Raw genomic sequence first — 27,397 nt, 5'->3', positions numbered from 1 at the left:
AAAACTTAATAAATATGATACAAAAATAACAAAATCATTTATTAGTTGTCAGTACACCAAAAAAAATAAAAGACAATAGATAGAAATAAATATTATACCTCTGGATCAATCAATGTTAGGCTTTGGTACTTCACTGGTGAGCGTTGGCCTGTTCGTTTGGGTGACTTGTCTGCCACGATCATTTTGATTTTCCAATTCCTTGTACTTGGAGTGATATCTTTTATCGATGTATAAACCGTCCGCATCTTTAAAACTGTTCACATACAAAAATATTAAAGGTGTAAGTGTAGTAACCCAATACTAAATTAAAAAAAAATAAAATTACAATGAGAAATAAAGAACACAATACTAAACATATAGAAAAAGAATTCTATAAAATGCATAATTTTGTTTAAGTAGTTAAACTCAAATTATACAATTGAATCATTACCTGTAGAACATTAATCTGAACATGCTAATCTTAATAATTCTGTATAGACAATATTTTTTGTGCAGTTCTTTTCTGATCGATCAGTCGACACTGGCCGTATTAAAACCCTTACTGTAGATGCAGTCTTAGCCCTTGATAAAGCCACATATAATTGACCATGTGAGAAAACAGGTTGGGGTAAATATATCCCAACAAAATCCAATGTTTGCCCTTGTGACTTATTTATAGTCATTGCAAAACTTAATCTGATAGGGAACTGTGTTCTTTTGAATGGGAAACCACTATTTTCATCAAGATTTGGCAAGAATGGGATCCTTGAAATAAAGACTCTTTTTCCGCTATGGTGCCCAACTGCGATTTCTGTATCAATTACATTTCGATCAAAAGCCCGACAAATTAGACGTGTTCCGTTGCATAGTCCTTCTGAAGGGTTAATGTTTCTAAGCAACATGATGGGACAGTTTATCTTTAGTAACAATTCATGAGGAGGAAGTCCATTTGGGGTTAGAGTATTTAAAAAATCCTCCATAACTGATTGTTCAGATGCATCTATTGCTTCATCAAAGCTATAATATCGCCTAAGCTCACCAGGAAACCTATGAATCAGTAATGTATTTATTTCATCAACATAACTGTTCTTTGGTGTTAATATGGCCCGATTCATCATAGCTGAAATATTTATTGAATATTCATGAATATCTTGGAAAACAACATCTATTAAATGATCCAAAGAAGTACAGTCATCTTCATAGGGAACAAGCATGCCATTAGGAATTTTTACAGTTTCGTCAATTGTGATTGGTGGCATTCCGTTGCCTAATTCTAACACATATTCTGAAAAAACTGGATCCAATCTTGCTCTCATATTTTCAGTTAAACGAAGTTTGATCAATGTAGGCCACAAATAAGAAGAAACCAAACTGGCGTCAACATGTTCTTGTCTTGTTCCTTTACGAACCACAGGTAAAACCTGGCGAAAATCTCCACCAAAAACGACAACTTTTCCACCGAATGTTAACTCTGAATCATTAATGTCTCGTAACATTTTATCTAAAGTTTCGATGTGTTGTTTTCTTGACATAGGTGTCTCGTAACATTTTATCTAAAGTTTCGATGTGTTGTTTTCTTGACATAGGGGCCTCATCCCATATAATTAACCTTGCTACACGTAGTAGCTTTGCAATGGCACTTTGTTTACTGACACAACACATGCTATGTTCATCAGTATCTAATGGAATCTTAAAGCGCGAGTGTGCTGTTCGACCTCCAGGAAGGATAGATGCAGCAACACCAGATGAAGCAGTTGCAAGTGCCACTAATTTTCTTGATCTTACTGCAGCGAGAAGTGCCTTGTACAGGAATGTCTTCCCTGTCCCACCAGGGCCATCAACAAAGAATGTAGCAGTTTTGTTTGAAAAAACATTTTCCAAAACTGAATTATAGACATGTCGCTGTTCACTATTAAGGATTTCTGATGCAGCAGTATCTTCTTCTGGAATTTCAACAGCCAATTCATCATCGATTTCCCTAGATTCGAATTGGTCTTCATCAAAACAAATGTCGTCATCAAGAAGATGAAATGAATTAATGTGTTTCCCCATTGATTCAAGTGTAAAAGAGATTGAGCGCAAAACTTGCATTCTTACAGTCAACATAGAATCTTCAGTTGACCTAAAATCAATTGACATATCTTGCTCAAAACGTTCCCAAAGCTCTCTCGGATTGGTTGGATTACAATAAACCAATATAGTTGCAAATAGCCGTCTCAAACTGGACGGCATTTGATATAGAGATGCTTCATGTAAACAATCTTCTAAACCACTGTCTCTCTGTAGCAAACCATGCATAGTTGCTGCCTCACGAAAAGTTGGAGCCACAACACCATCAACTGTCCTAAGATCTTCAAATGATAAAGGTCCTCTTACATGATTTAGCAATATCCGCAGATAATACCTCTCACCTTCAAATGGATTTGCTGTAATAATTCGACTTATAACAGTTTTCTTTTTTCGACAAGTCCACTCTTTGTATTGTTGGCTCCAAACATAGAATTCTGGAAATTCTTTGTACAACAATGTCCTGGCATTCTCATCCACTTGATTTAATGCAAAGAATTCTGTTAACATCCATTTTGCAGACCGGTCAGAGTTGAGAACATTGATTAAGTCTTCATTTGCTCGAAAAGTTACTTGGTGTTGATCCTCAAGATGTAAATGTAAGCTATACACTGCTGGGTACATTTCATTAACAACAAAGCCATATATTCTCCACATAGCTTCAGGCGGAGCAATCCATCGGGCTGATTGGAATTGTTGGATTTCATCAATTTGTTGATTATTTTGTTCAGAAACCAAATTGAAAGCAACACGATCATGCCCTTTGTAAATGTACTTATAAAGATATTTGACTGCTGTTATAGTAGAACAAATCTCGACGTTAATGTGACAGTCAAATGTTGCAAGCAAATACGGATTATATGGAACGACCCAACGGTTATCCAAATTATGACCTCTCACTTTGACAGTTATTCCATTGTCAGAACGCCTATATATTGGGAAGCAATCATTTCCAACAGTCGTACTTGATGCAAAATTTTTTGGATAATGGCTTTTGCAATAACCATTTTTTTTCATGCAAACATTTGTTGGATTCAACACTCCACATGGTCCATGCATCATATGCTTGACAACGGCGTTATACAAGTGCAAATTCGTATTTTTATCAGGTATTTCTGCCGATACAATCTCATCAAAAGATTCAGGCGCATAGAGTTTCCAATCTCTTTGTAATATAATTAGAAAATGAGCATGTGGAAGGCCTCTTTTTTGGTGCTCAATAACATAAACATATGCTGAAACTTTTCCAAATATCTGTTGCTTGAATAATCGATCCTTTAATTCTTCTAATTTTGCACGAAAGACCCGAGCAACTAAATCAGGCCGATTTTGACTCTCCTCATGTAGGCGTAATTCATTTGAAATTTCTTGCCAATTTGGATTGCATGTCATTGTTAAAAAAATGTCTGGTTTACCATAACGCTGAACTAAAGCCATTGCTTCCATATATCTTTTTCGCATGTCTCTTGGACCCCCAATAAATGACGAAGGCAGAATAATCCGTTTTCCAACATTAGAAGCGTTAGTTTCCCCCAGTGTAATGGTATCAACAATATCTTGATATAACTCAGATCGAATATGTTGTTGTTTGCTACGAAAATAGTCTAATCTTGACGTCTCGATCTTAACATACATATCAACAACGAATTGTTGCAATAGACGACCAGACAGCAACAAAATTGATCTGAAATTTTCTCTGATTTGTAATTTGTAGCAATAATACTCACGACACGAAACAATTGGATCCTTCATTTTTCTGTTTAATGCTACAAAAGTTGAAGGGGAATGCAATATTACAAAATTGGACGTGTACAAACTGAGCATTAGCATTGGTCTATGCATATGCATATGCAAAGTCATATTTGCATAATATGACCATAAAATCCTCCACATTGGCTTATGCATATACAAATATTTAGCTACCTATGAACAATGCTTATCCAAATTTGGATAACTACTATTCACCCCACAAATATTATTGTAATCATTATTTATCTCTCCTCCCACTCTCTCTCTCACAATCATTTCATTTTCTCCCTTTTTCAACAACACAACAAATCTTCACTTGCACATTCATTTTATTATTATAATATATTATATATATATTTTTTTCATTTTATTATATTTTTAATATAATATATAAAAAAAAGTATATTTTTTATTATTGAATTTATATTATTAATGTCAAATGTATGTAGTGGATGCTAATTGCAAAATATATATAAAAAAATTGATTTTAGCAAAACAATAATAATAATAAAATAATAATATTTAATATTATTATGTGTCAAATATGCATAAACCAATGTGAGAATTTTGCTTGAATGATAAAGTGGATATGTAAAAGAGGCGATTTTGCATATGCATATGTATAGACTAATGCTAATGCTCTAAATACAAAATGGAAAGATTAAGATTATACTCTAACCTCGTTGTTCTCTTGTAAGTAATTCTTCTGCTGACATTGATTGGTGAGGATCTATTGATCGGGTTGTTTCATTACATATTACTGTGCTTCCTCTATTGATCCTTTTAATGCCTTGGTGCCAACCAGTATCCCCAAAAGGAAATAACAGCGGATACTGAAGTGGATCATAGCAGCCAAAATAATACTGAACTATATGACTTCCACCAGAATGACTAAAGACACAAATGTCCCGTCCTCCCAACTGATCTGCATCTTCATTTTCAACCCATATTGCTGCAACTTGTGAAGATGTCGGGGCATTGAACACACGCTGATCTAGGCCAGCATCTGATCTTATATGGATTACTTGATTTTCCAAATTTGGCAAATCACCAAGAGATCGGAAAAACACAGAATATGGATTTATGCGAAGAATATCGATGAGTTGAGCTATAATTGATGGGTTCATTCTGTCTGAATCAGAAATACGATTTTCTAATTCGTGCTCAGTATCATAGAAATACAATTGGAGAGAAGAAGGACGACCATTTAAAGGGACTAAATCATCGATATAGTGATAGATCTGTCCCTGAGTTCGGAAGGTATAAATCCCTTTATTTCGTCTGCAAAGATCTCTATCGAATTTAACTCCAAAAGATGTAAACGCGAACTTGTTATTATAAGTCCGAACATAGGTCTTAAAATGCGCGGCTTCATTTGCATCGGAGGTAAAAAGATCATAAAGCTGATCAGGGACATCATTTGTGGCCAAAGAAATTGTCCCATCTGCACAGCAAAATCCGTTTGTTTCATGATAGAATCGTTTTGCTTTACAATGTCTGCAACAAGGCACATACGGCAAGGAATATGCTTCAGATGGCACAACTTGCAATAGTTGTCTACGTCCAACAAAGCGACGATGTCCCCCACCTATTGAGTTTAAAAATGAACAGAAGACAATAGGCGTAAACCCATCGAATTGTTTGAATGATCTGGCTAAGGACACTGCTGGAAGAGTGTCAAGAGTTGACAATGGAATAAGAACGAATAATATAATTATACTTGTTTCTTACCCCTACGAGGTGATGGTATACTTGTTTCAAAACTTGACTCTTCCCGAACAACACATGGAGCCTATTTGAATAGGATGTTCTCAAATTTCAATAAAAAAGAATATAAGGCTGATTGAATAAGAAATATGAAAAAATAATTTCAAGAAAACCTGTTGAATCAAAAACTGATTAGAGACGGTCGTTTCATCTATGTTTGTGTTTCCTGATTTATGTGTCAGGAAATCCATAGAATCACTCGGACAATCAGAACGATTCGCCACATTGTTTAATGATGAAGTTGCCTCTGAATCAACTATACAGACATTAACACCAGGAGGAACACATACTTCATGAGACGAAACCAATTCATCGATATCAACTCCAGCGCGAAAAATTCGTTGTCTCTTTGACACTTTTTGTAGAACAGTGAAATCCTGAATGATATTTATATGTTGGACATCATTATTTGAAGGTTCATCAATTGACATAGTCATTTGATCACCCCCAAATGAAGCTGAATCTTTTAATTGGATGGAATTGCTTCTAGATGCTTTTTTTTTAGCATATCTTTCTCTCTGTTTTCTACGGAGTTCTTCTTTTTTCTCTTCAGGTAAATCTTTATACGAGATTTTCTTCGCCGGTTGTTTTCCATGATCTTCAAAAAATAGTTTCAAAGCTTAACTTTTATAAAACTAATATTACTATTTGAAAACAAATGCTACATAACTCATTAACACAATCTTACCACTTCTCATTATGTTAACGAAGCAAACAATTCTTCTAAACGTTGGATAATACTGTTCCACACAACCCAAACTAAATGAATAATTAATAAGTACTTAATGCGAAATAAACGTCTCCAAGATAGTGACATATATAATAATATATATATATATATATAAAGGCACTTACAGGTCTTGAAATGAACAGTGGAGAGTCTTTTATATATTTAGATCTCTTGATAAGGAGGATAATTCATGTTTAGACACAAAAGACATTGTAAGTTTTGATTGCATTGTATACACACAAACACACACACACACACAAACACACACACACACACACACACACACACACATAACATCGTTGGTCTTTGAAGTGCCATTTGTGTATGTCGTTTAGGTTCCTATTTATTCGAGATTTATGTGGTTTTGGTTCCTATTTTTCGACATTTTTTTCCATCTTGTTGTATTTTTCATGTCCATTTTTGCATTTCGATCTGGATTTGAAGGTTTTTTGGTATCTTTATTCGTTTTGCATTTCCATTTGGATTTGTGATATATTTTCATTTTGTTGTATTTTCATTGTTCATTTTTGCATATGAATTAGGATCTAGATGCGATATATTTTTTCATTGGTCTTCGAAGTGCTGTTTGTGTATTTTTATTATTCATTTTTTTATCTATATTTGGATCTAAAGGTTTTACTCGCATTTTTTCATTTTCTTGCAATTTTTTTCATTTAATTTTTGGATGTGTAAAACCTATTATTAGAAAGAAAATTATAATATTAGCAAAAATGTTATGATTTTTTTTGTTGTATTATTGTATTTTTTTATTTTCATATTTTCACTAAGTTGTGTTCGTTTCGTTAGTTGATTTTGAGATGACATATGTAGTAGGCCTGCAATCCGAGCTAAAAGTATCGGATATGCTTTCTAATTGAACAGTAGTTTGACTAATCTAATGTAAAATATTTTACTCATACCTAACCAAAACATGAATATGCATTTAAGTTATATGAAGACCTTTAAATATAATTATTATTTTCATAAATTTCCATTTTAACACCGGTAAATAAATATCGAATTGCCTCTATCTCTAAAAGATGATCAAGAGAGTAATCAAAAAGATGGTCACCTTGACCGAGCTGACGTTTTCTTATATATTATTTTCATTTTTCAGATTCGGCCTCCAGCGTAACAATAATATATTAGATAAACTTTCATTTTCTAATAATATTTTATATTATTATTAGCTCTTTAATTTTATATTATTATTATTATTATTATGATAATTTTCATTATTTTATTTTACGATTACAAAAGTTATTGTGTATTCTGTATTGAGGTGTTTTCTTAATATATTAGATAAACTTTAGTTTTCTAATAAAATTTTATATTATTATTGCCTATTTAATTTCAAATTTTTTGCCTTTATTATTTTATTTTATTATTGCAAAAGCTATTGTGTATTTTGTGTTAATGTGTTTTCTTATATATTATTTTCATTTTTCAAATTGGGCCTTCTGGATTACAATAATATGCGATATAAATTTTAATTTTCTAATAGTATTTTATATTATTATTTAATTTTAAATTTTTATTTTATTATTATGATAGTTTTCATTATTTTATTTTACTATTGCTAAAGTTGTTGTGCATTTTGTGTTAAGGTATTTTCTTCAATTTTTTAATAATATTTTATATTATTATTGGCTTTTTAATTTCATTTTTTTATTATTAATGATCGCTTTCATTATATTATTTTATTATTGTAAAAGATGTTGTGTATTTTGTATTAAAGTGTTTTGTATTGTGTATTATTTTTCGGATTGGGCTTTCTTTGTTGGGAGGTTATGTGAAGTATTTGGATGAATTTTTATTATTATTGGGCCGGAGTGTGTGTGTGAACTGTGAAGGGCCCAGCCCGTGTACAGATGGGATCCAAGGCCAATTCCAAAACACTGCCGTTTTGCCATGTTTGGTTAAAAACCCTAGCCTTTTCTCCATTCCCACCTCCCCGCGCCACACTTTCCCTTTTCGAACCCTTCCTCAGCTCCATCGTCTCACTCTCTCGCCTCTGCGTCGCCGTGCCGCCTCTGCCTCGCTTTGCCGCTGCTTCTTCAATTTCCGATTGAAATAAGGTACGAAAATTTCTCCTCATCCTTCTCCTAAACTTTTTTGTTTTGAGTTTTGGATTTAATCGATTTTCCTTTTGTTTTCACTCCCTTCCTCAACCCCCTCGTCTCACTCTCTCGCCTCTGAGTCGCCGTGCCGCCTCTGCCTCGCTTTGATGCCGTTGCTTCAATTTCCGATTGAAATAAGGTACGAAAATTTCTCGTTATCCTTCTCCCAAACTTTTTTGTTTTGAGTTTTGGATTTAATTGATTTTCCTTTTGCCTCTCTTACGGATCTGAGTGTTTGTTCATGAAATAAATTAAAAAAATTTGGATTTTTATACGTTTCTTAGTTCCACATACCTAGGTTTGATTGCGTTAGAACTAATTCCCACGACAAAATTGGATGATTTGAACTGTTAAGATCGAGTTTTCTAAAAAAATATATAACGGATGTGAGAATGTAGAAAATATACATCGAGTTTTTGTTTGCTGTTGAGATGTTGGTTGGACCATCTAAGGTGCTTGAGTTTTATGAATTTATGGGGCTTCAAATGAAAAATGGGTAGTGAGTTTTGACGGGTAAAACATCAGTTTTTCTATTTTTTTTTTTCCTTTCTAGTACTTTGGTTTTAATGTAGATTGAGAGTAGACACCATCTCTTCAAATACAGATCCACAATAGAAAAAACAAAGTAAACATAAAACAGGAAAAAATAAAAAAAAAATAAATCTGATGACACAGCAAACAAAAAAAAAATGAAAAACATGTAGTGAGTTTTGACGGGTAAAAGCATGAGTTTTTCAACTTTTTCTTTTCTTTTCTAGTTTTAGATTAGTACTTTGGTTTTAATGTAGATTGAGAATGGAAAAATATGCCCAATGATATTTATTTTTGCTTTGGAAGGAAGGGAATAACAGAATGGTTGAGGGTGTGGAACTTTCATTTTATAAAATGAAGTTGATGTTTCTAGGATTGTCACCTATTTGGTTGTTAGTATATTGTCATTTTTTTTGGTGAAGATATGTGTTGGTTGTTTATATCCTCATTTTTTTTGGTGAAGATATGTGTTGGTTGTTTATATCCTCATTTTTTTTTTGTGAAGATATGTGTTGAGACCTATATAGGGGAAAAAAAACCAACCGAAATTTAGCAAAAAAAAATCAAAACTTCTACAAATCTGGTGACACAGCAAACAAAAAAAAAATGAAAAATGGGTAGTGAGTTTTGACGGTTGCATGAGTTTTCAATGTTTTTTTTTCGTTTTCAGTTTCAGGTTAGTACTTTGGTTTTAATGTAGATTGAGAGTGCAATTTACTAATATTTATTTTATCAATTGAGTAGAATGGCAAATAGATTATGTGATATATGCACACCATCTAAACATCTGTTGAGGCTTATAGGAAATAGGAAACAGAAAAAGCACTGCATGTACCATTAGAAAACACCACACTAAATAACCATGCACTCACAATGATGAAACACCAGAAAGTTCTAGCTTGAGAAATCTCTAGCCAAGAACACCTTAGACAACTGGGAAAGCAGCTGTAAAAAAATTAGTAGTAAACATTAACAACCAGCAAGAGAAAAAAATAGAAAAGAAGAGAATAGATGAGAAGTCAAAAACACAAAATAGGTTGAACACTGAATACAGCCAAAGATGAATACAAAATAAACAAAACAAATCAGTAACCCAAAGAGAATACTAAGCATGGCAGTAACCAATGAACAAAAAACATGAAAGTAAAAAAATATTTACTCTAAATAACTAACAGAAAATATTACACTAAACAAATCAGTAACCCAAAGAGAATACTAAGCATGGCAGTAACCAATGAAAAAAAAACATGAAAGTAAAAAAATATTTACTCTAAATAACTAACAGAAAATATTACACTAAACAATCATGCACTTACAATGATCAAACACCAGAAAATTCTAGTTTTTGAAATCTGCTGGTAAGAAATCATCAGTAAAAATCAGCAGTAAATATTAAAAATCAGTAAAAGGAAAAAAATAGAGGATAAGAGAAGAGACAGCAAAGAAGCTGAAAAGATGATCGGTACGTAAAAGAAAAAATGGAGTATTAGAGAAGAAGTAAAAAATACAAGATTTTTCAGAAAATTACCTGTAATGAGGAACAATATCTGGAACCAAACAAAGAACACTATGAAAATAGGAACTCTCCTAAAGATGAACACAACATCTCTTTTAAAGTATGTTCCTTCTCTTTCTAGGCGTCCTCTTTCCAGACCTCTTATCTATCACCCATATCACCCATCATATCACCCATCAGACTGCTGTAAAGTAAGTAAAAGTTGTAAAACCAATCAAATCAGACATCAAATCAGAGATAAAAAGAAAATCTTCCAAATCAGATAGGGAGAAAAAGTCATGAAATGAAGTATGAGACAAATATATTTTATTTGACATATATTTTATTTTATTTTATTTTGTAGGGAAGCTCAATTTGGAGAAGATTTTGACCGATTGTTTTATAATATTTTTTTGATGTTTCTTTCTTTGTGGCGATTTTTTCTTTTTTATTATCATTTTTAATTATTTAAATATGTAAATAGGTATAATTATCTATATTCATGAGTTGATTCAACCTGCTGACACAAGCAATTTCTTTCTCCTGCTGACACAAGCAATTTCTTTCTGCTGACACAAGCAAAAAGATATGAGGAAAGAGGGTCTTGTTTTTGATCGTTTGTCATCTAGCTAGCTCCTGATCATGATCAGTACTTCTCTTATATTTACTCCTAACGATGTGCCACAAAACCAATTAAAGAATCCAATTCCTGTTTTCTTTATTCAAAACTCTTTTCTGGGCTAGCTAGCTGCTCGATCTCAATTTTAATGGGTTTCCAGGAGAACATGATCATATGATTTGTTAGGTTCTTCAAGAAGAATCTTATTACATTTTGCTACTTAAATGCGTTTAACAAGTAAATGTAATATCAGAGTAAATTCATTCAAGCATGCTATATATTGTACAGATCATAAAATTTATTGTTGTTAGCTAACTCCAGCTACCCGGTGAAACCATTTATAGAGGGCGTTGGAGAACACTTCGTCATATATTAATTGATCTACCTTATTTATTTTTGGTCTAAGGCCAACTGAAAGGCTTAAATCGGTCTACTCTATGGCATAATAATGCCTAGAAAACATGTCTAGGCATTATGGCCATTCAAGCGCAGTCTTTTTTGTTGGTGCTGTCTGTTCTTTGTTTGATATGATCTATATTCAAAGGACAGTCTTTTTCTTACCAGACGGCCAAACAGAGAGAAAGTAGTAATGATATTCTGTACTCAAAACTTGTTGATGTCAGGGTGGGGAAATGAAAAGCACTAAAATTTCAATGGACAATGGTCGTGGTGGTTTTGGTGGGATCATCGGTATAATTATCTATATTCATGTGTCAATAAATGTTTGTATCAGTATAAAATATCAGTAAATGCAGAACATCATCATTCTCAAAGCTATGCACTGATGACCCACGAAAGAAAAAGTTGTAAATGCAGAACATCTGAATAATTATCTATATTTATGTGTCAGTAAATGCTTGTATCAGTATAAAATGTCAGTAAATGCAGAACATCACCATTCTCAAAGCGTTGATGATTTGTTCATAAACAAAACTGGTTTGGTAGTGCCCTTTGCTAGAGATTAGTATAGAATATTCATATATAGAAAGTTGCAACCTGCCCCATTAATTACTTATGGTGGACCAGTACTGGTATATTATATAATATGATGTGATCGACAGCTAATTTGGTATATATATAATATAAGCGGCCTTGGAGTATGGGGCAGGTTGCAGTAAACGTTTACGGATGTCAAACAGAATTGTAAACGTAAACGTGCTACACGGATGTCACACGGAAAAACAAGAAAAATACTGTTCATTCCTGTTCATTTGAGATAGGCTCTTATATAATAGAGATAGATATATATATATTATATCTGTATTATATAAGAATCTATCAAACGAAAATTTTTATTTTAATGGAGTTACAATAATTTTAATTATTTTTTGTTAACTTTCTATTAAATTTGTATTAAATTACTACTATTTACAAAAAAAATGCAGCTTTGGTCCATTCTCTCTCTATAAACCAGACCCTCTCTCTCTAGAAACTCGCTCGTCCAAATCCAGCTGGGGGAAGGGGAGTTTCGGCTCCTTCTTCCCCTTCCTCTCCTCCCTCTCCTCGCCGACCCTTCGTCTCCTGTGGTTTCGCTTGGTTTTTTTATTTTTTTAGGTTTTTGGTTGAATAAAGAGGGTAGCCATTTCGAGCTTTTCTGGCGGTCATCGTTCTACACACACCACCAGGAGAAGCCTCACCCGCCAATCTTGTCGTGGACCAGATTGAGAGCCAATCGGAGCGGCGCGTTGTGCCGACACGTGGTTTAAAAGAAAACGTGGGGTTCTCAAACCACCGCGATTCATCTTCCGTCAATGTCATGTGTGACAACTCAGGACCCAGCGACTCTACAACGTCTTGACCGGCCAAACGGCTCCTTTCCAGCATGGCACGCCATCGTCAATTTTCATTTTTTTTTTTCGATTATGTTTAGTGTTGTTTGGTGGTGTTTTTTTATTTCTGATATTGTGTTTCTGAGTGAAGATGGAGAGGATTCTGAGATCGGTTGTTCGAACTCTGGTTTCTGTTAGTCACTCTCCATTTTTCTCATGAGAAGTGCTTCTAAACGGTCGGTCTATTAATTGCCCAAGAGCAGCCCTCCTTTCACTTGTTGCCACGTAAAGAAAACACAATAATTTCAATAGACTCCACCACGCAGAATATCATCTTTGCAAGGGACATATTTGATTTCGCACAAGCCTTTCATCTCTTTCGTCTCTTTGCACCGCGGCCCAGCAAACTTAGTTCCACAATCTCAATTCGAAGCCAATCGATCGTCCGTTGCCTACCGGTGACTTTTTGTATTTGGATATTTTATTACCAATTACAGAGCCTAAAAGGGTGTTTTCTTTTTAGCCTCTGGTTGAAAAGGCCTAAAAAAAAAGAAGGAAAAGACCTGCACTTTGACGAGTTCTTTTTTTTACATCCTTGGTACTCTGGAGGAATTCACCACAATGACAACGAAGGAATTCACCGCAATGACAGCTATGCTGTACCATGGGTTTTCTAGGGCTTTGAATATCATCCTTACTCTCTTATTTGTATGGCTTTGTCTTTTTGTATTCACTCTTTTACTTTTCTCATATTTCCAGACACTTCATGTAGTTTTTGGCAAATCTTTCAGCAGTTTTCTTAGATTACATTTTTTTTCCATGTTGTTGGTGCTGTCTTCAAGTGTTAGTTTTTTCTTGATTTTCAAGTAGTCCTTGTTGACTTTGTTGTTTTCCTCTCATTTGTAATAGTGTTTGCTATATAGTGAAGAACTAGTAGATAATAAAGTGGTTGATGGTTGAACTGGAAATGAAAGAGGAAGGTTAGGGGTGTGGAAAGGAGTGCGAAGGGTTGGGTGGGGCGAGATCGCAGCGTGGGGGAAGGATTTTCTAATGTAGTGCTACTTCAATATAACTGTGATGGAAAGACTAGGTGTCACTTAACTATTGGTAGGTTGTTATTCGGGTAACATTAGCCCGACCGGTCCTAAGGATTTCTCTTTCCTCTTTTCTCTTTTATGTTTGTATTGTTTTTCATATTATTTTATACAGGTATAGGTTGTCAGTTTGGCTGCCAAGAAAATGCAGGTAAATCAAGAGGTATTTCCTACAGATATGAGTTGATGTAGATTTTTTTGACTCGTTTTATTTCTATTTTTTTGTCCTATAGATCTAAACAGGTCTTCATATATTTGAAAATATCTTGTTCAAATCTCAGTGTTATTATTATTTTTTTCGCTTGATCTTCAATTTTTTTTTTCTCTTTCACTAATTTTGTTGTGCTTTCCTATCGGGTTATTTCATTTTTCATATATGTGGAGATTATTTTTTTTCGGTGTAGGCGAATGAAGAAATCCTTTTCATTCCTTTCAGATCCGAGTAAATCTGAATTTTTTTTTTTTAGTAGAGTTGAAAGAATTTTTTTTAACTTTTTTTTGTTGTAGTTGGTCGTTTAATTTTTCTAAGATCGAAGTGTTGTTTTTTTTTTTTTCATGTAGAGTAATGAACAAATCATCTTCATTCGCTATAGATATGGGCAGTTATCATTTTTTTTTTTTGAACAAATCATCTTCACAATTTATGTTAAATCATCTTCCCGTCTCTCTCTCACTCTCACTCACTCTTTCTTTATTTTTCTCACTTTTCTTTTTCTCCTTCTCTCGTCTCTTCCCTTTCTGTCTGATATATATATATATATATATATAATATATATATCTCTCTCTATCTACCTCCCTCAAGCCCACTCTCACTTTTCATATTTTTGGCCACATTTGCTCTTCATGGCTGTCTATATTTTTGTTTCCATCGTGGATCTGCAGGTAAATGAAGAGGTATTTCCTACAAATTTAAGTTGATGTAGATTTTTTTCATATTGAAACATATGCTCTGAAAAATTTTAAGGATTATATTCTGTAACTATTCTAGTTTTAATCTGTAGTAAATAAATGGCATGGAGAAACCAAGATAAAACAACTATTTATCTTGTGATTCTCATCTACTTAATTATCATCTACTTAAGAAAAAAAATGAAAGCGTGTAATTATTTATCATCTACTTAATTATTATTAACTGTTTTATGTTAGAAATTATATATTTTTTTTCAAAAAGCATTACATTATTAATAAAAAAAAAATTCTTAATAAAAACAATATTAATTCTTAAAAATAATCATGTAATTAAATTAGGCAAATGTACTTTGCACGATACTTTCACCTAGTGTGTGTGTGTGTGTATATATATATATATAAATGATTTGTATAAGACCAAACTTCATACAAATTACAAATTCTTGTAAAAAATTGTATATTTTCTTAAGAGAAATTTTGTTTGCATTACTGATTAGAGAATTACATGTGCAGTTTCATTGATGAATGAAGATAAAAGGAAAAAAATATTATTTAAAAAAAAATATTATTATAATTTTAAAATTTTTTTAAATATAATTATATGGGCTTGTATGAACAATCTCCATTTGGAGATTGTATGTAGACTAATTCTTATCTTAAAAAGGTATAAAAAATTTATTTTTTATTAGTGGAACCTATTTTTTACAAAAGATTTATATGAAACTTGTCTATTTAGAGCTTATACTCATATATATAACACATCATGCTTCTTGTTGTTAATATGATAATATTTAATTTATTAAAAAAATTTAAAATTAAAATTTCTTATAAATTAAGTATTCTCATGTCAATAAGTTTTTTTTAATCATGTCAATAAATTTAAGGGTATTGTCAATAAAATTATGGACTTCTAAGGAGAAGAACTTATATATATATATATATATATATATATGTATGTATGTATATCCTCCTTATCTGCAACAGTTTCAAATATGATCGCTTCTATTCATCACAATCAATTAACTATGATCAACTTTTTAAAAATCGTGATAAGAGAACATATTATCATACTACTTTTTCTGATTAAGAAAATTACGTGTTAAAGGAAAATGAAAAGACAAAATGTATGACTTACAAAAGCATATATTATTCTTTGACTTCGTTAAAAATTATTATATTTCAAAAAATAGTTTGAAAGTTGTTAAAACAAATTTTGTCAAAGGAAAAAGAAAAAATAGTAGTAAGATCGAGTCACCCATCTTTAGTATGAATTTCAATCAAATGATGAGGGTTGGAATGTAGTCGCTCGAAGAGTGAGTGACATTGTTTCCTCATGTCCTTGTAAAATTCAGCGACATAGTTGAGAGAACCAAGGAATCTTTGTAACTCAGTTTTATAAAAAATGACATCAAGGAACTTATTAGCAAATTCGATAGCACGATTGATAGATCGAATTTTGCCTTCAAAAATATTATAACCAATGAATCTAATATTGGTTTGGAATAATTTTATTTTTAATTTTTGTAGAAACAATAAGACCATTGCGTCTAATGATGTCAAGAAACGAATGTAAATATTTTCATTGTTCATCAATAGAGTTAGGCTGCATTTGGATGTTGAGCTGAGCTGAGTTGAGTTTTTTTATGAATAGTAGTGAGTTAAGTAGTGAAATGAGTTATGTGGGACCTATCTAAATTGAGTTTAAAATGTATTTTTTTATAGAAAATTGAAAAAGGTTGTGGGTCTCACGTATAAAGATGTTTTAAGTTGAAAAAGGTTGTGGGTCTCACGTGTAAGAAGGTTTTGAGTTTGAATGAGTTTAGTAATTTGAGAGTTGGGAAGAGGTTTGGATTCAAAATCCACCTCAACTCATCTCAACTCATCATTACAACTTTCTCAAATTTTCACATAAAATATAATAAACAATTCAACTTTTTCAAATCCCAAAACAACTTTCTCAAATTTCCAAACCAAATATAATAAATAATTCAACTTTTATTCTACTATTCACAAACCATCTCAACCCATCTCAACTCATCTCTGAATCCAAACTTCTAGTGTTTGGATGTTAGACTCAGCTTAAAATTAGACTAAACTCAACTTAGTAACCAAAGGGAGCCTTTGAGTAAATGAGAACATCATCAATATCAACAATGGTGAAATGAGTTAATGGATTGAAAATATCATTCATAATATTTTGTATATATATATATATATGAAAAATGATAATTTATCCTCGAAAAATGCTACCCTTCAAACATTTTTTTATTATCTAAGATCATATTAGTTTTTACCCCATATCAATAAGTATGATTAAGATGATAAAATTAGGATAAAGATAGTACATCTCTTTATTTTGTTTAATTATCATCATTTCATCTAATCATTTATGAAAAAGATTACATTAGAAAATATATCAAATATTAATAAAAAAAAATAAGAGGCCATTTAAAAAAAAAAAACAAAAAAAGCAAAAGTGAACGGATAGATACATGTATTTATAATATATAATTATTTGTCTGGTTTTCAGTTTTTTTTTAGTAATAATCATTATACAGAATTCGCATATAAGTAATTATAAGAAAGCTTTTGCAGATTGCACACGAAATAGGTCAAATTGTTTTCTGTTTACTATATTATTAACGCGAACAATATAATGAATGGTAGATTTTGAATTATTTATTATTGAAAAGTGCTATAGTCACATAGAAATCTTATAAAATTATATCACAAATTGATAAATAAATTAAATCTATTTTATAATAAAAATAATTTTATAATATAATATATCATATCAATCTAAGTCAATTTATAAATTTTTTTTTTATAACTAAACATTTCTATTCTACCGTCCTTGCCCCTTTATTTTTACTTCAAATTACAGTTCAATAAAAATGGGTGATGGAATCTTATACTTAACGGGACTAAGCTAAGGAGGGATAGGTCAACGTTTCGGCGGGGGGGTGACGTGGACCAAATTGACTGCGGTGTAACAGTTTGGGATAGCTGGGGGATATTCGTCTTGTACAGACTTTCACGCAAAAGTCTACCCAAAGGGAAATAAATTTTTTTCATACTATTTAATGTATTCACCATTTTATATTTCACATTCTATCAGAAAATATGTCATATCTTATAAAAAATATTCATACATCCTATAAAAAAAATTATAAATATAGAATATAGGTATAAATAGTAACTGATGTATATCATTCCTCAAACAAAAATTCTATTCGTAGTTTGGTTTTTAAATTACACAACAAACTTGAGGCAAACTTGGTCTGAAGAAAGTCCAGTTCATAAGTTAAAGGTGCGTTTGGATAATAAATTTATCTCAATTTATTATTATAATTTTTTCAAATTTTAATATAAAATATAATAAACAATTCAACTTTTTCAAATTCTAAAATAATAATAATATTCTAACAATATTTTATCATCTCAACTCAACACAGTATCCAAACTCAGTTCAACTCATCCCCTTTAATCGAGTTCACTCCGGTAGCTTTCGAACAGTCCTATAAATGTTTGATTATAACATTTTCATTGATTAGGGCAAATACATCTTTAAAATTGAGCTAATATCACATCCGCAATTCTCGTACTCATCTACTTGCAATCACACCGCAATTTTCATACGTCACAAGCCACAAATTTCGAATAAATTTAGCATGTGTAAAACTTTAAAAAAGAAAAAGACCAACTACAAAAAAGGTAGATTTTTTAAATGAATATCATTTTCGTGAATAGCTTGCACTAAATAACTTTTTATCATAACAATAAGCAACTCGAGTGAGTTTTCTCCAACTTCTTTTTACTTTATATCTAGTGGATTTTTTTTTTCTCTAAGGGGGTGTCGAATTTAGTAAAAGGTAACAACAATTTGTTTTTAATATTAAAAGTTTGTCAAAGTAATATTGTTTTATAGAAATATACAATCTAAAATAAGGGTTATAAAAAATCAATTGATTTGTTTTTTTAAAGATGTTTATCTTATCTCATATCTACAAAGTTTTCCTATAAATATGAATCAATATTTTGAATTTTATTACAATTGAAAATAAGAAAGATATAGTTCTCAAAGTCTCTTTCCCTAATTCTTCTCATTCTCTTCTTTGTTTCTATTATATTATATTTTCTGAGCATCTTCAACAATTTACTCCTTTTTTCTAACAATTCAAAGAGCAAACATTTAGTCCATACACACTTCAACAATAAATTCCATATATATATATATATATATATATCTCAACTTTCTTTATTTTCATTTGAGTTATTTTACTCATCATTTATAAGAAAAAAATAAAAAATAAAAATAAGTATGTGATGTAGAGATGATCGATAGAACTTTTCTTTTCATTTTTTATTCTTTGTCCAACATTTATGTAGCATTGATTTTGGTAAGATAATGTTAGAAGAATAAATGAATAAGCTACCGTGATTCCTTAACAATAAAGAGTATTAAGTTTGTTTGCTTACACAAATGAAATAAGATATATGAAAGTTGAATAAATTATTATTAGAATATAATTTTTTTAATATAATTTTTATTTTGAAATTTAAAAAAGTTAAATTATTTATTTTATTTTATATTTTGCGTAAGAATTTAAAAAAATTCTAATGATAAAATAAGATAAGATGATTTATATAACTAAACAAGACTTTAACTTTGCTTTAATTATGGGATGTGGGATCTTAGTAGCTTCTATTTATTATTCCTTCACCATATTTTTATTTGGCATCCAATAATTGGATGATAAGTAATTAATGATAAATAATTTTATAATAATTTAATGCCACTCATTTGAAAAAGGATGATTGCAAAATGAAAAATGATATTTATAATCTTAGATTGTGTAAGTTCTGCACACTCATTTGAAAAAAGTGGATAATTATAAAATTTATATAAAAAATAAATTTTTAATAATAAACTCCACTCTCCTTAAAAAAAATATATACCTGATTTATATATCATAATATTGTATCTAGCACTACTCTTCAACATCCCCGATGGATTTTCTTTAGTTTCAATTATCTACTAATGTAATATAATCACCACGAGAGCTAAAAGTTATATTATTGATGGATAATGCCACATTCACATCAGTATAACAAAATAGTAATAAAATAGTGTGTGAAATTATGAAACCATACACATCATTTTGGTTGCTCGCGATCAGAACATTCCAGCCTTATGGGCACCAATACCAAGATTATTCTAATCAAATTGATGTCCAATTTTCCTTTTCTCCAAGCATATTATTTACTAATCCCAGCTTCACATTTACCTAGAAAGTCAAACTGTGACAAATACCAATGTTATTCGTGATATCTTTTTCACTTAAATAATTGATTTTTTTTTTTCCTTAGATCATTTTATTCTAACATAATACTAAGGAAAATGTCATTTAGACAGATAAAATTGATCGATTGTGATTTTTATTTTTTTAACTTAATATTTAAAGAAGTGATTATTAGTGAATTTTTATATATATTTTTTTAAAATTTTTTTAAAATATATAAAAAATGGTTGAAAAAAAATATATATATAATTACACTTATCGGTCAGCTTTCACGATTAGAAATGTTGGTTAAAAATTAAGACATATTAGAGTTTATATTTAAAAAATAATTATGATTGAAATTATTATTTTTTAAATCATTATGAACATATATACTTTTTGTATTCACCATTATTCTGAGAGGTTCAGATTTAAAACTCACCTCAACTCATCTAAAATCATCTCATTTTATCTCATCATTATATCTTTATCAAATTCTTACATAAAATATAATAAACAATTCAACTTTTTCAAAATTTAAAATAATTTTTTAAAATTTTCACACAAAATATAATAAATAATTTAATTTTTATTATACTATTCATAAACTATTTTAACTCATCTCTAAATTCAAATCCCTCTTGTGAAAGAGCATATTAGGATATGTGCCTTTTTTTTTTTTTGTCTTTTGATGCTCCTTGCGTGACCTTAAACATTAACAAAAATTAAAAAAGAAGAGGACAAGTAGGAGTTTCGTAGAACCAATTACATGGCATATCTACAAAATCATTGCGGGGAAAATCAAAACTGATAATTATGTTTGACCAAATTATAGTTTACGGAGAAATAGTCTTTAAAATGTGTAAATTCTATGCATTCTCTTTATAAAAAAAAAGCTAATAAATCACAATGACCAAAAATAAAAAATAAAAACACCATATTCCATACCGCGCGCAAGAATATAATAAAAATTATTCAAAGGCAAAGATAGAATCTCAAATATTAAAAGCATGAAAATCTTGATTAACAAATGGGGGAGGGGACCGAGCATTTTTAGGATTGATTTGGTTATATAAATAAAAATCATCTCATTTATATAATCATTATAAATTTTTTAAATTTTTATATAAAATATAATAAATAATTTAATTTTTATTTTTATCTTACCTCATCTCATTTGTATAATTAAACGAGATTTAAAAACTTGTTGAAATGAGATAGAGATTTGAAAAGTTTTGTTGAGTATTGCTACACAACCTCCACCACACTCCACACTCTATATTTTTTTAAATTTTTTAAATTTTTAATATTTTTTTTAAATAGTTTTTTGAGTTTATTCTTTTTAAATTATTTCAAATTTTTTATTCATTATTTATATAATAAATATTTAATAAAAGAAAAAAATAATAAAAATTAAAAATAATGTGGAGTGTGATGTGTTAGGAAGTTGTGAAGATTTTTTGGTTTCCTTTAGGGGCACAGTAGCATTTTCCGCTAGCGAATAGATTCTGTAATTTCATTATGAAATGTGGTCAACATTTCAACTTCCTTAGACCTACCATTTTCACACTCCAAAGCATCGGTAATGAAGTAGTTATTGTCAAGTGTAAAATTTGATTAAAATATTATATCTTGATTATAGTATTAATTTTTTATTATCTGTTCACATTGGACTAATTATTTTAAAATTAAAATAATATTATTATATTATATATTTTAATAATATTTGACAAATTTTTTTTTTCATATTTCGCAAATACATTTCATACATTTTAATAATATTTGATAAAAAAAAAATTATACAATAATTCTTAAAACCAACAAACTAATTTTTGTCAACCCTTCTTTTTTTGCTAACAAATAGAGTCATTAACTTTAATTTATAGTACGACAAGTCACTCAGATGCATATTAACTTTATGCACCCAGATTGCTGCATACATTCATAGCATTGTAAGATTCACAAACCAACTACTCACTATTAACCAAAAACTAAGAAAAACTATGATAGAAAATAAATATATTTTGCTATTTATATTTTTATATTGTGTATTAAGCTGATAATGATAGAAAATAAATGTACTTTCAATTGGAAACCTCATCATAAAAAAAAAAAAAGTAATTTGGCAAGAAAAATTATCAAAAAGGGAGGGAAAGGGAGGAAAATTGAGGAAAAATAATAAAAACTCCACTGGTCCTTCAATAGTGTGTCGCCAAATATAGCTAGGTGATAAAAGTTACTGTAGGTCAAAACTAAAAAGTATAGCTATAGCTAGTTCAATGTAGAAAATTTGTGACCAAAAAAGATAAAATTTGCACTTGGCTTTGCTTATATAGCTAGCTCACTCGCGGGGCAAGAGCTTATTGGGGGACATGCCGTCGAATTGGAGGTTATTTTCCATCTTGGGAGGTATCAAAGTCTTCAAAATTTTATCCGAATTTAAGGGATTCAATCATTTATTATTCTTATAATATTGTCTAAATTAAGTATTTATATGAAAATATAACTAATGTAAGACTCATTTTTATGTATCTCTCATTTGACATCTTAAAAGTCGAATAAGAATGTAATAGTTAGAGATGTTTTGAAGTTACCGAAGATGGAAAAATGGAGATCAAATCGATGAATTTGTTACGGGTTGAAATGGAGAGAGTTGTCGAAAGCAATGGGTTGGAGTCAAAACTCATTGATGGGTCGCTGAATAATGGCATCATCCTGTTCAGCAGAGTTACAATCTTTGAGCCCACAAAGTCATGTAAGTGTTATTTATTTGGGTTGGCTGTCCCATTGTAGACTTGTCTCACTAATTTTATAGTCACCCAATCGCAGCTGCTCAAGAACACTACACTTTTTGAAAAAGGTCTTGTAGTTTTCTGTTTTTCGGACGATTTTCGTTAATATTGTTTGTCCAAGCTCTCTCTCTCTCTCTCTCTCTGAATTTGTTTAATGAAACGACGAAGAAATTTGCAAAGCATCTCCAAGGAATTTGCCCCAAAAATGTATATAATAATGATAAATGACGAAGCTTGCTTGAAATGACAGTATTGGATGTTGAGTTGAGTTGAGTTGAGTTCTTTATAAATAGTAGTGAGTTGAGATAGTAGAGTGCGTTCTATGAGGCCTATTTAAGATGAGTTTAGATGTGTTTGAATGTTAAGATGTATTTAAATATATTTATAGAAACTTGAAAAAGATTGTAAGTCCTGCGTATAAAGATATATTGAGTTGAAAAAGATTATAAGTCTCACGTGTAAGAAATTTTAAATTGATCTAAATTTAATAATTTGAGAGTTGAATATTTAAATCTAAACCAATCCATAGGCAGCCTAAACAACTTTAATGGCACCAATCTTTTTCTTTTTCTTTTTCTTTTCTCCCTTTTGTGTGTTGAAAATGCAGCATATTCAGTAATAAACACCTTACATTTTATACGAGAATAGAAGGTGTTGACCTTTTGCGGCTTTGCCTTCCATTTAACTCTTTGAGCTTCACTCTGATCAAGAATTGTAATAAAACAAAAGGGAGAATAATATTATTTATGCTAATATAAATTAACTGATTGAATTTAAAATATCTCTGATCTTGACTTGAATTTGAGATTACTAAATGAATTCTTTTTTTAATCCGTTAAAATTTTTACTTAACTTCTTTAATTCTTAAAGAAAAATTAACGTTAACCCTGTTTTTCTTTTTTCTTTTTTAAAAGAAAATAAAATAAAATAAAACATACCTTTTTTTTTGCGTAAAAAATTGTGTTAAGTGTGTTAACCTTATTTATATGTGAAATTCCAAGCCTTAACGCGATCAGATAAAAGAGAGAGATGTACAAACAGCTCGAGTCAAATATACACATTGTTTACAGATCTCAACAAATTAAAAGCAATGGTTAGTTTGAAAGAGATCTTACGAAATGAAGTTGGTAAATTGATATTAATATGATACGTTAAATTAAAAAATATATTTTTATTATAAAACAGATTCAATATATCACCGTGTGTGGTTAAATATTAAAAAATATACTACATTAAATCATATGTTTTAGACTGTGATTAGGCGGACAGACGGAACGTGTTCGGCATTTTCTTTATTTTGATGAGATCTAGAGCTGCAACCAAACATTTATATGGTCAAGAATGCATCGGCTTGCAAGATAATTGACGGAAGAAGATTAGATAGTTGGATAGCCGAAAAGCATGTGAACATGTTGAAAACGACATCTCGATCATAAGAATATCTTAAAATATCTATAAATGATAAAAAAATAATTTATACATAATAATAAAATAATACGATAACAGTTATGGATGATGCTACAGTCCCCGCTGGAGGCTCCCGATGGGAGCTTCCGCTGGGATATAGTATTATTTTATATGTGTTTTGTTTAAATAATTTTTTATATAGATTTATAAAATAAATTTAAAACATCATTAAAAAAATATTTTCTTAATTAGAAAGTAAAAAAATATATATATTAAAAAATAATTTCTTAATCACGAAGTAAAATAATTTTTTTTACTTCATGATTAATAAAGTATTTTTTAACAATATTATGATTTTTAAAAAAAAATGGTCATGCTACTGCCCTCTGGGGGCTCCCGTTGGGCTTAGGATGTACTTTTCTATATGTATTTTTTCAATTTATTTTTTATATAGATTTTTTTAAAATTTTTTAAATATTTTTAAAAAATAAAATAAATTTAAAATATCATTAAAAAACACTTCCTTGATTAGAAAGTAAAAAAAAAAAATCATTAAAAAATATTTCCTTAATCAGGAAGTGGAATAAATATTATTTTTTATTCTACTTCATGATTAAGAAAATATTTTTTAATAATATTATAATTTTTATTTTATTTTTTTAAAATATTTAAAATTATTAAAAATATCTATATAAAAAAAAACTTAAAAAACATATATTAAAAAGCGCTAGAATCTAGCATTTTCCTAACAGTTAAGTTTCCAAACATAACTATATTATATTATAAGAATATAATGAAGTAATAATCATGTGGGCACGTGGCACGAAAATGCATCTAAGAGCAATAGTAGTGAACTTAATTTAGTTAAATTTTGTTCAAAGTTTAATCAGAGTGTACAAAAATTTATTATAATAGACTCAATAAATGAACAGTAATTTTAGCACAAAATTTATGCACTGGCCAAATCTGGCCAACCCCTTGAGTTAGCTAAATATTATTTTCACCATAAATAATTTTTTTCTCGCTACCTGCTGTTCCTCCCGCACAAAAATATTGCAGAAAAAATATATTTGTTGTAAATATATGACTGTTGGAAAATATAACTGTTGAAAATATATACCAAATACCGGCTGGTACCGATCGTACCGACCTCAATTTCGGCATGTACCGGCCTATATTTTGGCTGGTACTGGCCGATATTTCGGCCTTCAATTTTTTTTTAAACTACAATCTTATTTTTTGACTCCCAATTCAGACTGAGTTATTCATAATTTATATATATATGTATATTTATATATAATTTATTCATCTATAGACTATTATTTTAAAATATAACTTATATATATAATTTATTCATATATTGACTATCTCAAAATGGTACATGAAATGGTATCAATATTGAAATATTTCGTTCCAGTGTCTTGACCAGCACGACTTCCAGTACAGTATTCAAAACATTGCTACTTAGAGCAACCCCCAATGGGTTTTGAAAAACCCATTTTTATGTAAAATTTGAAGAAAAGTAACTCAAAAGTGCCTCCAATGGATCATTTATTTTCAAATCTATTTTACATTTTGCTACAGTGTTTAGCTACATTTAGCATGAACTATTCACAAATGTAAAAATATTTTATTTATTTATTCTCTTTTCATGTACTTTATCTACCACGATAATTTCTCTAATTGTACTTTTTTTCTAACAAACTATTAAATAATGTAATATAAAGAAAAAATAGATAAACTGATGTATGGTATATTGTAAAAGTTAATATGTAAAATAGAAAAAGTAGATTTTGATTATGTATTTTAAATGATAAGATAAATAAACCATTGGGAAGGAGCACTTCATCTTGTAAAATTCTTTTTATTATTAATATTTCATTTATTACCTCATTTTTATTTACTTTGATTTTTATTATATAAGCAAATTATTTTTATTGTTCATCATTTAAAACACATATATTTCATTTTTTTTCTAAAAAATATATTGGAATTATTTTTAAACCAATTTTTTTATATTTTATTTTATTTTTAATTTTTATTTGACTTATATATTTTTGTTTTACATGTATATGACTGAATTATTTTATATTGTATATAAAAATAAATTGTAAATATAAAAAAATATATGGATATTGTAAATTTATTGGTAGAAATAAAATATTTAAAAAAATAAAAAATATATTTAAATAATAAAAAAAAATAGATAAGTAGATAGGTGATATATTATAAAAATTAATATATAAAATAGAAAAAATGAATTTTTGTGATATATTTTAAAAAATAAGATGAAAAATAAAGTACTCTAATGCTCTAAATTGTTTGAGAGTGGAGTAGCGGGGCACTCTAAGAAGGGCACAGTCACATGCGGCGTTTGCGTACGACAACGAGGATATTTCTCAGGCAGCTGTCGCCTGTCGTGCCGCTCGCTATTCCACGTGCTTTTCGTAGCCTTTCGTGTCGTATATTAAAAATTTCTCCATGCAAGACCATAACTTACTCCACCGGCCAACTCAAAATAAAATATAAATAAATAAAGTCAAGTACATATTAATATTAATTTTTATTTAAGACATTTTCACCCTCCTTTCAATAATAATAATAATCTAATTTGAATTTTGTGGTGAAGGTGTCGTTTAGATTTAAAAGTGAGTTGAGATAAATTATAAATAGTAGTAAGATGAATTGTGAATAGTAATAAAATTTGTGAGTTAAAGTTATTGAATAATAATAAATAATAATGAGATGAGTTGAAATTGATTATGAATATAAACGAGGTCGAAGTTTATTTCCCCTTACTTAACTTTTTGTCTTATTCATAAATCGGATTAAAGTTTTTATAGAATTTTTACCTAAATTTTGTAACAAATAAATAAAATAGATATTATAATATTTATTAATAACATACAAATTATAAAGTGGATGTTATAATTCTCATTAATAACATATAAATTAATAATCGGTATATAAAGTACACATAATAAAGTATAATTTGCATAATTTTGATTTTGATATTGGTTTTTTTATTTTTTTGACTTGAGAATTGAATGGAGGATATATGATAAGAGCAATGTTACGTATAATTTT

General features: G+C 29.6%; 1 protein-coding gene across 1 annotated transcript; it reads right to left on the bottom strand.

Annotated features, from left to right (window-relative positions):
- Positions 1 to 1,476: 1,476 nt before the first annotated feature.
- Positions 1,477 to 3,681, bottom strand: LOC118349435. The gene has a single exon (XM_035693863.1). The coding sequence runs from the start codon at positions 3,679 to 3,681 to the stop codon at positions 1,477 to 1,479; it is 2,205 nt and encodes a 734-aa protein (XP_035549756.1).
- Between the last annotated feature and the right edge of the window lie 23,716 nt (positions 3,682 to 27,397).

The sequence above is a fragment of the Juglans regia genome, chromosome 9, assembly GCF_001411555.2.
Source record: "Juglans regia cultivar Chandler chromosome 9, Walnut 2.0, whole genome shotgun sequence".
In the NCBI taxonomy this organism is placed as follows: Eukaryota; Viridiplantae; Streptophyta; class Magnoliopsida; order Fagales; family Juglandaceae; genus Juglans; species Juglans regia.
Note: the sequence above shows the minus strand (reverse complement) of the source record. Positions and strands in the feature narration are given on the sequence as shown.